Below are 14,198 nucleotides of genomic sequence, written 5' to 3'. Positions count from 1 at the left end.
TTAACGAGCAGAGTAACAGAAGACATACAACAGAAAACGGAAGAAGTTATCAGAGGGTGAAACATTTTTCCATAAGGACCGCAGAAGACAACAGAGGTATTATAAACCAGTAACGCAGCTGTCGGCCTCAGAGAGAAAGAAACGAAATGATGACATCAAAAGGCGTATGCAAAACACCGTCAAACACGGATGATGAACAGGAATAATTTTGACGATCTAGATGAAATGAATTCTAGTTCAAGCTGAACTTAAGAGTCACTTCCAAGGCAAGTGTTCATAAGAGATCTTACTAGGAGAAATGGTCCAAAGAAGGGATAGAGTACGGACTGAAATCTGCAAACGCCAAACTCAGAAAGGTTATCAAGAATAACATTTAAACAAAAAAGAAGGTAAAAACTTTGTAAAAAAAATTGCAGCGATTATCTTAACCAAAACGCTACAATGGCATCCTGACACCAAGACGAAACAGCTTTGTTAATGATATCTTCTGGAATTAAATGAGAAAGGCTAGAAAGCGGCTTTTGTTCAGCAATGTTACACCACTTGAAAACAGATAAAGGTGATACAGACCGCAATACGAGTTTGTATATTGCAATTGCCAAAAAAGTTCAAGTGCATTTCCAAGCTTGCTTCAGCGCCTGATGTAAAAAGAAAAAAAAATGTCAGAAGTCATTCAGAACCGTGTCACCAAGTTCTTCGAAAGGGAAGACAACGGTAGCATTCAGCCGGGTAAGAGATTCGACGAAGTGCGACGCAGCAAAAGTCCAAAGCCAGATCTTCACTGATTATTTGGCAAACTTACACCAGAAATATGTAGCCGAACACCCAGATAACAAGATGTCAATATCTATTTTCAAAGGAACCATAGATTGAAATATTTTGTATTGTTAGTGATCGATATATTAAGCGATTTGGTTTTGTCTCCTTATTGTAAATGCACATAATATTGACAGCATACACGCACGTCCGCTTCTAAAACGAGACTGATGTACATACCGGTACGTATGTCCCTCTATGCAATTATGTTTGTGATACATTGATAAATAGTTATAAATCTTACTTTATGCATGATATTGTAATGTAATAAAATCTCTATTGATCGTCTGGTAAAGTATAATGCAATATGGTAGTAAGGTCGTGTATTGATATTGAATGTTAACGTGAACTGAAACATACGTTACAAAATGAAATTAATTGCAAAATCTTCGTTAAAAAGTTTAAAAAAGCAAATGATATAATCACATCATTATACTTTGAAATGTGAAAAAGCACAATACAGTATCTCCAAAACACTTTGTTTCTTTCATTAAATACAGTTTTTGTATTATTATTTTTATTATGTACAATAGCTACACGAAATCAATGTTATAAATATGTACTTATGAACACTTTAACAACTGTTATTCGAAATCATATAAGCGATATTGGTTTGTTCCAGAACAAATTCACATGTCAACTACGGTTAACTTCTTTTTAAATTTCATTTTTCAAAAGTATTAGATACCTCAGTTGTTTTTGAAACATACGTTACTGTTCACGTGGTTACGATTGTCGATTTTTTATCTTAGCATGGATAAGCCAATTGACCAAATAGTTATTCCTTTCTCCAGTTATATGTTTCGAGTTAATGTTTCTTATTGTTCAATTTTAGTTAAGCTATGTATTGTGAACGTGCACGTTTGGAAATCAAAACAAAATAGTATATACATAAAAAACGTGTGTTTGCCAAAATGTTAGTTTTTCAATTTGTTGCAATTTTGTTAACAGCCGTTTCTGTGGTCCAGTAAACATCTTTTTGTATAGAAAAATCCTTCTATCATGACATTTAAGTATAGCATAGTTCATATTGAAAACTATTTTTATATACGAATATAGAATGTCTTGTCTGTACCAAAGAAACTTACGTTACTACTAATAATATAGTACCTTCGCTCAGGTGTGTCTAATAAAAAAATGAACATGAGATTGTTGAAATCATTCTGGAAATTTCATAGTGATATACCTTTCGTCCAAATGGGACCTAATAAAATGGAAAATATAAAAGTTGGATTTGATATTTTTCCCAATCTCAAATGCAAGGTATTATTGAGAAACAGCGTTTTGCGAAATGTGCAAAAATTCGTTTTACTATATCATTTCTTTTCACAAAATATATCAATCAGTGTTTCCGCTCTAGAAACACATGGCAGATATTATTAGTCTTGATATGTATATACAGTTTACTTGTCTCTATATTGGATAAGATTTCGAGTGTGTAATTATAGGTATAGAAAATGATAATTGTTATTGTTAGCAATAGCATAGTATGATATGTAAACATGACTTCTTTGGCACTAATCTTGCTACTCGCAATTGATCGTTATTGAATTATCTACAATAAGTTTTGAGTGTTTGGTGTTCATAGTGGATTTATTAGTAAACTATTGTGAAACTTTCGTATAAATAATTAAGCAGAAATTAATTACCGGTGATAGTACCAGGCTGATATCAACGGTATAATAAAATGGTCAGTATAGTGAAAGAGAACAGCTTTAATATTAATTATTTTTTTAATTAACCTTAAAAAACATCCCATGTTTATAAGGAATTATGTATTTTTAATTAATAGAAAATGTTTCTAGCACACCGGAGAGGCATTTCCGGCGAAATCGGCCGAGCTGGAAAATTCCATCTGGCATCCCCCTATGCCAGCTGAGTCACGCGCTGTGACGTAATATGTTTTATTTATTTTATTCTTTTATAAAATTTCAATAGATGAGCTCCATAAACATTCACTTAAAAAGATAAATCTTCAAAACAAAACAAAATATCCCTTAAAAGACGTAATACTGGAGAAACTTCATAACGTATGACATAATCAAATTACTGCGCGTCATGACGTCAATAAAAATCATCGCGCGGGCTTTTTGGTGAAATGTACAAAATTGTGCTTTTCTATGTATTTTCTTCCAAAAATGTCATATATGGTATGCATGAAACGATATCAGTCATGTGTTTTCGTTCCGGATAAAAGAATCCGACCCTTGGGCACGCTGCGTAGCCGGCAAGCCTCGTTACCTGGCAACGCAGGTGCCCTCGGGTCTGATTTTTCTATCCGGAACGTCAACACATGACAGATATTTTTATTTTGTAAAATATGTATATATACTGATTCACGATTGTATCAATACTCTTTATATAATATTATGTATATTATGATAACTAATAAAAAGAAAATGTTGTTACCTTTATCATTTCTAATCATGACAGATGTAAACAATAATAATAAAGAATTTAGATGTGCTAACTTTGTGATCGTATTGAAATACCTGATAAGGTTTAAGGTGCATTGAATATTAATGTAATTGTATGTAAGGGATTGATTTTGTGCAAAAAATTTGGCCCTATAATATAAACAATAAGCCTTTTCATACTTCGATGGGCATATGATCTGACAATAATCTAGATATTTTTGGTAACACTCGGGTTTGCTTTGATATCTATTGAAAATGAATGCCGTAATAATTTATCATTATGATTATATTAACATGGCTCCTTAAACGTGAATTTAAGTGCTGTATATGGCAAATAATATTGCGTGATCATCGTTATTGAATTATATAATGAATTAGTTTTGAGAGTTTCTTTGATGTGAATGCCGGTATGACTAACTTGGGACAAATTGATGTCAACGGGGTAATGCAATGGTCGGGGTCATCTTATCAAAAAGCGTACCATAGAATTTCGTAAGATAGAGTTTCAGTAAATTTGAAGTGTCACAAATTAAATTGAAAGGTGTACCTGAAAAACTATATAACTTTTGCCTGAACTGACATATAAAGGTCTAAGTTTCGAACAATATATTATGACTACAAATAAATTTTCATTCGAAAAAGCGATCGTACGATAGGAGCATTTATAGCATGTCCCCAGTGGATACATCGTATCATTTCGGTTAATGATCATTTTTTAGAAATTTTATTTTTCTTAATAGGTCGAAGTTGAAGCGTTAATATATATTAATGAGGCAGGATTAAAACATTATGTATGCAACACAAATTCCATGTATTGACGTTCAAAAACAGAAAAAAAAGACAATTTTAGAAGATGTTTATTTTTTCCCGTCTGAGCGTCGAATGACCAATTCAACATACATGATCAACGGAGAAACCTCATTATTTACGCACGGATAACCAAAACAGTTATAATCCTATACCGAAGATATTTTTTTTTATGTTTTCTATTTCACTCCATTACAAGCGAAACATAAATCATTTATCATTTGCCTTTAATTCAAGTTACATTTTTACATGAATAAATGAGTCTATCGAAAACTATTAATTTCACAAATGCTGAACTGAGGATTTGACAATTTTCGAGTGCGATGTTTATTTTATTTCGTCTGAGCGTCGAATGACCAATTCAACACACATTATTCACAAGGAAACCTGCCTAATTAACGCACACATAACCAAACCAGTTGTAATTCTATACCGCAGATATAAATACATTCAAAAATGCCTTCATAAACTTATTATATTGATTCTTCCGCACCAATGACGTTACTGAATAAACTATGTTTAAAGTATATGCAATTGCTCTTCAGTTGCCAAAACAGAAAAAAATGTTTGATTGTGATAACCAGTACTGAATTGTTGTATCACAATAACGCTTTTACCCTGCTGACCTCTCTACTAGTTTACAATAGTCGGATTTATTTTCTGATATTTACTATTCTTAGGATTTGTTTTGAGATATTGGCACTCGATAGATTCACTTGAAGGATAGATATCAGGTATTTAAGGAATGTCTCATATATGTATAAGCATTTTTGTGTTTTCAGTCTTTAAAACGTTTAACAAACTGCCTCATTATACAACAAAAATATGGCTTTATCAATCATATTTATTTGTATATCATTTAAGGTTGATGTTTTGTAAATAAAAGTTCAGTTAATAACAACATCCGTACGTAATAGCTTATAGTGACGAAAATAAATTTTAACTTTCTAAATGTTGAGCGCAAAATGCTTCTATGCAAGCTTCTGAAGAACCCACTTTGTATATACAATTAAGTACTTAATGAAAATATTGCGATTGTTATTTACATTATTGACATTTGGTGGATATAAAGCTTTCCGGTGATTCCATTTTGCGGTGGTATGAGTCTGAACACTATATAATGTTCAACGTATTACTTTACAATCCCCACCAAGGTCATATTTGCAAAATGCATATGCAACAAATCATAGTTTCCAAGAAAAGAAACTCGTGGTAGACGTATTGTGAACTACTGCGGTGGGGACCTGCAAACGTTATTTGTTTTATAAAGCCATGAATTGAAATGAAATGAAGCTTCGTCAACATGTTGACTATAATAATACTCACTAGTCCTGTAAATCTGGTAAACATAATATGCAAACTATGACACTGGATCGACTTATGGTTATCAAGCATGAAAGACAACCCCTCGTCAGTGTTTCTTCTGTTAATGTGTTATTGAAACGTGCGAGGCAGAACACGCAACAGAACCCTTCAGAGAAAAGCATATTCGACCCTAACGGGGTCGACTGGTCTTACATACGTAGGCCCTGAACTTCCACACTGAGAATTGGTTATGCCTATTTGCATATTTCCAAGTACATCAACGTTCTATAAACGCACTTCCGCCTACAGCGGAACGTTACATTATTACATACATCGTGTACAACGATTGTTGATCAGAGTTCAGATGTGTTTCTTTTGTGATCGTATTGAAATACCTGATACAGTTTTGTCGCATTGAATATCAATATAATTGTATTGTATATTGGGGATCGGAGTGTGCCTAATTCCGGCATACATTATGAACAGCAAGCTTTAACATATTTCGAGATTTTAATATGTATATGGCCTGACAATAATTTGGATCTGGATATATTGGGTTACACTTGAGTTTGCTTGATATCTATAGAAAATTATTGTTATAACAAAAAGCAAAATGAGTATATTAACATGGCTCCTTAAACGTGAATTTAAGTACTGTTTGTGGGAAATATTACTGCATGAACATGTTATTGAATTATATTCAATAAGGTTTGAGAAGTTCTTTGATGTGCACGGCGGTATGAATAGTTTGGGCCAAATTGATGTCAGCGGGGTAATGCAATGGTCGAGGTCATCTTATCAAAGAGCGTACGAGAAAATATGATTAGCAATCTCAGTTAATTTGAATTAATTGTCAGCAATTTAATTGAAGGTTTTACTTGCAAAATCAAATATATTTTGCCTGCCCTGACAAATAATGGTCTTTAAGGCAAACGAAAAGAATATCGTTTAAAAGGTCAAATAAATGTATGTAACGATGATAAAACATCATCGGTAATTCAAATTAAAGCTCTTTTATTAACAATTATTTGGTAGTTTGACCTAAATTGCTCTTTATTTGGTCGAGAAGCGTTGGTAATCCTATTGAAAATTCAGGCTTGTATACACTTAAAAACAATTAAGTTTGTATACAATTTAAAAACCTTCTACAATAACATTCATAAATTGTAATCTTAATATGGATCGCTGAAATATTACTTCTTTCAAAATAGCCGTCTTTTGTTTCAGGTATGGATTTCAAACTTGCAATTCTTTCACACCAATGACGTTATTGACTAAACAATGTTTGAAGATATATGACAATTGCTCTTTGTTTGTCAATGTAGTGGAATATTGCTAGATTGTGAGGATCGGTTCTGAACCTTTTTACTTGTTTTAACAAAATATCGGATTGATTTTCTAACGTAAACGATTCTTTTGAAAATGGGAAAATTATTGCCACAAAAGAAAGGTAGTGAATTTAGCGCATAACTTACTCCTAAAGTATTTTAGTGACTCAAGACGGATTCACTGGACAAATTGAAATCAAATATTTATACGTAGTTTTGTTATGTTTTAGTCTTTAAAACGTTTTACAAACTGGATTATTATACGACAAAAAATACGGCTTCATGAATTTTATGTATTGTGTAACTGCTAAATAAATCATTTCATGTTGGTGTTTTGTTACTAAGAGTTCGGTTAATAGCATTATTGGTACGAGAAAGTCTATAGTAACCAAAAATGAATGTTGCTCTCTTAGTGTCGCGAAATGACTCTATATAAGCAACTGAAGAACCGCTTATTTATTAATGACTAAATGAAAATGTTGCGGTTGATATTTACGTTATTGAATTTTGGTGGATGTAAATCTGTCCGGCGATCCCATTGGCAGAGGCATAAGCCTGAACACTAATGTTCAACTTCACAGTTTGCAATTCCTCTCAAGGTCACATTTAGAAAACCTGAATGCACTATTATAGTTCCAAGAAAATAATATCGTGGTACACGTATTGCGAATGACTGCGGCGGGGACCTACAAACATCATTCTTAAAAATGCCATGAACTAAAATGACATGAATCTTCGTCAACATACCTATATCAATTCTAACTAGTGTAGTAAATCTGGTAAATATGTTTGGCCATTTATGATCCAGAATCGATTGAGGAGAAATACTGCTTTATGCGTACGTAGATTTTCTTTCAAACCGAATTTGTGGAAATTAAGCAAACTTATTTCAAGGTGTAAATGAGACGGATCTGTGCACTTCGAGATTTTTTATCTCTTTTGGTAAACATGTCGGACATGGCGCGAGATGAGGCGGACGAAGGCTATCAGACATAAGCTGGGCCCTAAGGCAGTTTGCAGAGTTGATTTTAGTTCGAGTGCTAGTACAGCAGTAAAATTATATATTAATCACTATGGAGGCCTGTCCCTTGGTGGACACAATATTTGTGTCAAACATTGGCTAAAAGAATGTGTCTCATTTGGCTCTAAACCACGACGTCATTGGCGACGCTTAACGACAATACCAGCTACCAGCCATATACATGATTGACTGGTGCTTTGAGAAATCCAACCCTGTGTTGGTTTGTGCTGACTAAGCTGGATAAGGTTCCCGGCGGGTATTCCGCCCCCCCCCCCCCAGCTTGAGGACACTCGCTTGATATTGTTCCAACGAGCGTCATTAGAATAATAATGCAAATATTTGCTTAGCAATCTTAAGTCTACATGGTGTGTACGATTATGCAGATGCTTACAATAATTAAAATCCACCCGAAAGCGATAGAAAATCTTCCATAACGTACTTAACACTATAGTTTATATTACTGTGCAAATATCTAACATTATCTGAACAAACTTAAAACCCTATATGGATCCCTCAGAGCTTTGATTTTACAAGCATACCATATGTCAGCGGACAAGTCATTCTACCAATAATTTGATAAGTTGAAAGCCTTCAGAAATTTGCTTAAAAAGATACAATACACATGCATATGCAATCAGAGTTTATCAACCGAATAAATTAACTATATCTAGTTCGGTTTACGACATAATCGGTGGACATGTAATGCACTTTAACACATAAACTAGTGACACGTCTTATTGTTTTAATTATGTTATAAAGAATATATTGTTCGTTAAACTAAAGTCTTCATTCAAGCAGTTAATTTATTGATCTTGTGTGTGCAATATATGGGCTTCTTTGAAAAGCAATATCCGTTATAAGAGAGTAACACAGGTGTTGATATTACAAATGTCTTTTCACTTCGGCATTTAAAGAAGTTAAGCTGTTTTCTGAATAAATGGATAACCGAACATCTCTTTTACCTATACAAATAATTAAAATAAATCATAGACGTGACGTCAAAAGGTCTGGCCAACCCGAGAATCTTTATAAAGGTTGATGTATGTTTCTTGCCAGTAAATGCATTTTTTTGACATGATATTGGACATTATCTATAAAGTTTTGCCAATCTTCACTGGCATTAGAGGAATGTTTTAAACAAGTGATAAAACTTTACTCAGTAAGTCGGTGTTATCACCTGAGTAGTTATAAACATGACCGTAAACGTATTTTTGTATAATCAAAAGAAAACTTATTTAATACATGCAATCAAAGTATATAATACAGCTAGTATCCAAAGTCATTTGTCATGTTATAAAAAATCAGGACGAAATTGTGCGTATTTGAGTGTATTAAAATCAATGATATTGTTATCTTTAGAAACTTAGATAAAGTAATTAGTGTTGCAGTGTTCATTTGGTGAACGTTAACGATATATAAAACATGAACTCTATTTAAAATCGCAATTTTGAAACATAATCATAAAAAGATAATGTTTCAAAATTCTTTAACTTGCGATTTTAAATAGAGTTCATTTTTTATTTATCGTTAACATTCGAAACCCAAAGAAAGATTATAAAAAAAATCATTTAATCATTTTATCTGCACTAGACAACAAACATTTCATTTGTGTCATTAACGCCATTTGAGCGTTTACGCCTTTATAGTAGTGCCTTTGATATTGTCTTACTTCTTGCTTTACGTATAGTGTTTATGTGGTGGTGTGTATGCGTGCGTGCGTGCGTGGGAGCATTTGTGCATTCGTGCATATGTATGTGTAGGTCTTTTTTGAATGAATTAGCTTATAGTTATAGTTGTTGCGTTAAAGAGTTGCTTTCAATTAGATTGACGTGTTTTTTTACTGAATTTATATATATTCATACTTTGAATTATAGTATATTTTGGTTCAGGTGGTTATTTTGTATTGCTATATAGTGCTTGTGGTATTTCTGTTTTCTGCATCAAAGTGTTTAACTGGATTAACTGGAGTGCTTATTGTGTTAATATTCTGTATATATCTATGGTGGTTGTGATGTTTCCGTATTCTAGTTTTAAGTGTTTTCCTGGATTATTTCAGTTTTTATTGTGTCCACATTTCAGTGTGTCCCAGCTATAAACTCAAATCCTGTATGGTTATTGGAGTTGAAATTTGTATGATTTTAAACCCTTATTAATGATTACCAGTAGATTATGCAATGGTGTAGTTGAAATTGCAATTTTAGTAACAATTAAATTTACTACACAAATTCATAAGTGAACTGCCTCAAACAGGGCAGTGATGGGTATAAAACATTAATGTAGATTCGTAGGGAATTCTTCACCCTTAGTTATGTTTGTTTGCCCTCACCACAACCACAATTAATGCCTTTATTCTCAGCAAATTCACAGCCTAGTGAAAGTTGAAAATGGTTCTTTCTTATTCCAGATTGAATGCAGCTTCAAGTGGAGTTTCGTGTCGATTTCGAATATCATACAGCCACTTGCCGACGGGAAATTAGATAATAAATGCTGTTTAAAAAGAAACCCTGCCTAGTATTTCAATATGTTCGTGAACCCGCGTGAAATGTTTATTTTAATTATAATTGTGGTTTTAGTGAGTATTGTTAAAGGGGACAATGCACATTTAAGCAATTACTCAAATTCAGTGGTGAGTTGCCACGAACGCGGAGGTCTTATTACATTGAAAATGCTTAAATTCAATGGATTATTCAACATAACCGGTGAACTTGATACAAACAACGATGTGTTAAAGGACGGGGAATCCGTATGGGTACAAGGACATGCTCAAACAGGACCATATATAGCTCTCCATACTTGCATGAAGTTTACCAACCAGAATAAACACCTGTTTGCAGGGATCAGGACATTTCATTCTAACATCCTTTACGAATGCAGCGTGTTCTGTGATCATATTTTACACTCGACGGGATATGTAGGCATTTACAAATATTCATGTTTTTGCATATATTTTTCATTCAGATTTCCACATATACCGGAGTGTCTAGACAGTGACTTCATGGACACACACAATAGGATAATCGTTTTTAGAATGATTGGGAACATGCATTTGAACGTCCATTCAAAATCAGCAAATTTCAACTGCCTTGCGGCTTCGTTTCCGGAAAGTGGAAATCCATCGTACTATAACACTAAATGTGCATCTCCGTTATATGGCATATGCACACAACGTGTTGATAGTGATCTTAGTAAAAAATGTCAACGTACGCTTGGCGAATTTTGTTTCAACGAAGGAAAAAGTACATTCCTTGAGCATTACCGAAAGTGTTGGCTACACAACGGGACCCTTATACCGTTTTTTTCAGGCATCACCGTATCGTTAAATGATTCAGTAATGCTTGGCAGTTTTCGGGCTGTCAAAGCTGTAGAAGATGATTGCAAAAGCAATGATTCTTGCGCATGTTTATCAATCACTCAATTCAATGGAACCATTTATATAGAGACAGAGAATTGTTCAAATGAAAATGCATTTTTTTGTATGGATGATTTACAAGAAGTATCTAACATTGACGAATCGCAGACAAAATATGGTGTAATAAGACACACTGTGCCCGTTTGTGTTGATACAAAAGGTATTCCTGCATTTGCATTTATCATTATTTTTATTGGTATAATTATTTGTATTACGTTCCCTGGTTTATCAAAATGGTTTATCAGAGGCAATTCACAGAAAAAAACAAACAAAAAACACAGTTGAGCCTTAAGCCAGGTCGCCTAAAGGTGAGATGAAAGAAGAGAAAATTCCACGAATGATAATATAATAATTACCAAATCAGAATATACCACAGTGTGCCCAATTAGCACAGAAATCTTGTCAAACATTGTTTAATATGTGTTCTTCCAATATTGTCGAAATATGGACAAATATATATATAATGGAATAAGACTTCTTTATCTTTTGAGTTAAAACAGAATATTTCTAAACGTTGGATTCAATTTCGGTTATATCTAGACTATTGATTCTATACATCCATATACGCTTTATTTACACCAACCGATTGCTTTCTTACAACCACTTTATACATAGAATCAACCAGTGATTTCCTTAACAACGCCTAACTTACTAAGCAACCTTTGATTTCCTTACCAACCATTGACTTACTTAGCGACCACTTACTTCCTTAGCAGCAAGTAACCCTATAAGGAACCACTGACTTCCTTAGCAACACATGTCCTCATTAGCAACTACCTAAATCCATAGCAACCTATGACTTTCTAAGCATACAATGACTTTCTTTCCTACAAATGACAACCTTAGCATATACCTACATTACAACATAGTATACATAGTGACAAATCGCTTCCTTAGCAATCTTATAATTCCCGATCATCCACAAACTTCCTTGGTAACTAATGACTTCTTTAGCAGCCAAAGACTTTCAAAGAAACCAATTACTTCCTAGCAACTACTCACATCTACGCCAAAGGTCAGGATTAGCTCAGAGCGGAGGCAGTCAAATCAATTATGTAGGAACACAATCAAAGTAACAATAATGTTTTCAAACAATGAAATTATTTTTTTCCCATTATTTTCTACATGAGGTTTACATAAAAAAAGAAACAAATATGATGTTTTGTAATCATTTTAATGTTGAATACATCTTACAAAAACTAACCCAGACACCCACAAAGACAGACACGCACGCACGCACGAACGCACACACACACACACACACACACACACACACACACGCAAACGCGCGCGCCGACACAAAAACTCATTCACACGTAGTTACACACCCACAGAGTGATGTCTCTTTTTTCATGAAAATTATTTTTTTGAATTATTTAAAAAAGTTATTTTTGATTGCTATTGTTGCGGCTACTGATGTCATTTTTTAAATCAATCATATAAGATATCAAGTACTCTCCATTTTTGTTTGTGGGCCTAATATTTGTCATGATTAAATGGTATTTGTTCTTCTATTTGTATTCTTAGCTTAAGTATGCATCAAACGACAATATTATATTGTTACATTTTGCTGAGTGTAATAACTTCGTAAAATTTCATTAATACAATTAGGAAGTTACAAACATTTGTGTGTGTGATTGTACCTACTATTCCCAGTAACACCTCGCGTTTACCTATGTTTATATTTATTGTCGTTGATGCAATAAATTTACACAATTTGTTCCATAATTGTTGTACTCTACTACATTCCCAATATAAATGTTCAATTCACTCTACACTCGAGTAGCAAAATGTGCATGGACTGCAATCGACAAGTTTTAATTTATAGAGTAATTTGTTTGTGGGTATTATTCTATTCATAAATTTATAATAAAAACTACGCAAGGTCATATTTATTGTTGATTTGTATTTACTACCGTATATTTTGATCCAATCTAATTGCTCATTTCCGATTTCATGTGTTCGTTCCATTTCATTTCTGAGGTTGGACGGATAGATGTTTGGGTCAGTATTGAGTAAAGAAATTTGTTTGTTTGTACTGATTTTGTAACTTTTCCATTTAGTGTTATGATTTCTGTAAGGGTGATGCCGTCTTTGATTAATTGCATCGTTATATGTTGTTGCACGGAACGAATAACAGTTTGATATTTTATGAAAGCATTACCATTTATATTGTAAAGGAACCTCATTTAATTGTATTCATTATATTTGTTTGTTCTAGCCAAGTATATGTTCAAGATATACAATGCCCTTTTCAAACCATTCGTATTTATAAGTGTTTGATTTATTTCACTTTCAAAGATTAATTCATTTCCGTAAGGCATCAGTTTCTTATGAAAGTATATTTTCCATTGTCTTTTGTTCCTGACGTCTACATATATTTTTAACCAAACAACCTTTAATGACTCAAGTAAGTTTTCAATATTTGTTAACTTTTGTCCACCATTTCCAAGTTTTTGGTATAATATTTCCCTTTTGATCGTGTGTGCTTTTTTCCGTCCAAAATGAAATTGAAAATGTCTCTTTTTTACTGGGATTTGATAAGAATATGAATGGATATGTAAGTTTTGGTAATGTTTTTGTTTTTACCAGAGTTACTTTACCCATGAGAGTAAGTATTCTGTGTTCCCATTCGTTTTGTGTTTAATGAAATTCTTCTTTTATGAATATTCTCATCTATTGTGTTTTGTCTATTATTATTTACGGTTATACCTAAAGCTGTGGAACATTCTGAAGTCCAAATATAAATAATATTTTTGCACAATTTTAGTGTTGTATTTTTTAATGTACACACTCTCATAATTATTGACTTGTTCATGTTGAGGTTTAGACAAGAACATTTTGAAAATAAGTCTAATGTGTTAATGAAAGATTCAAATTATTTTTCTGAACCGTTATTAAAGAAGGTTAGGTCATCAGCAAACAATGATTGTTTGATTTCTGTGTTGCAAACCTTTATCCCTTTTTTATCTGAGTTTTGATTTACATGGTATTTTTTATAGCTGTTTTGTCTAGCTCAATCTCCATGGCTACAATTTCATCAAGTAGTTTTTTAAGCTTTAATTTTCTATGAGATGCATATTTTATCGTTGTAT

General features: G+C 33.0%; 1 protein-coding gene across 3 annotated transcripts; it reads left to right on the top strand.

Annotated features, from left to right (window-relative positions):
• Window positions 1-2,324: 2,324 nt before the first annotated feature.
• Window positions 2,325-14,113, top strand: LOC128239021 (uncharacterized). Of its 3 annotated transcripts, none has more exons than XM_052955440.1 (2): window positions 2,325-2,506; window positions 10,099-14,113. In XM_052955440.1, exon 2 carries the CDS (start codon window positions 10,216-10,218, stop codon window positions 11,386-11,388), a length of 1,173 nt encoding a protein of 390 aa, XP_052811400.1. In that variant the 5' UTR covers window positions 2,325-2,506; window positions 10,099-10,215; the 3' UTR covers window positions 11,389-14,113. The 3 variants fall into 3 exon arrangements, with proteins under 3 accessions (XP_052811400.1, XP_052811402.1, XP_052811401.1); XM_052955442.1 differs by lacking the exon at window positions 2,325-2,506 and adding an exon at window positions 4,671-4,774; XM_052955441.1 differs by lacking the exon at window positions 2,325-2,506 and adding an exon at window positions 6,670-6,795.
• Window positions 14,114-14,198: the final 85 nt, after the last annotated feature.

Source organism: Mya arenaria, chromosome 6, assembly GCF_026914265.1.
Source record: "Mya arenaria isolate MELC-2E11 chromosome 6, ASM2691426v1".
NCBI classification, from domain to species: domain Eukaryota; kingdom Metazoa; phylum Mollusca; class Bivalvia; order Myida; family Myidae; genus Mya; species Mya arenaria.
Note: the sequence above shows the minus strand (reverse complement) of the source record. Positions and strands in the feature narration are given on the sequence as shown.

What these genes read in the sequence shown, in the direction of transcription:
- LOC128239021 (XM_052955440.1), top strand. Translation starts at nt 10,216, where the DNA reads ATGTTCGTGAACCCGCGTGAAATGTTTATTTTAATTATAATTGTGGTT.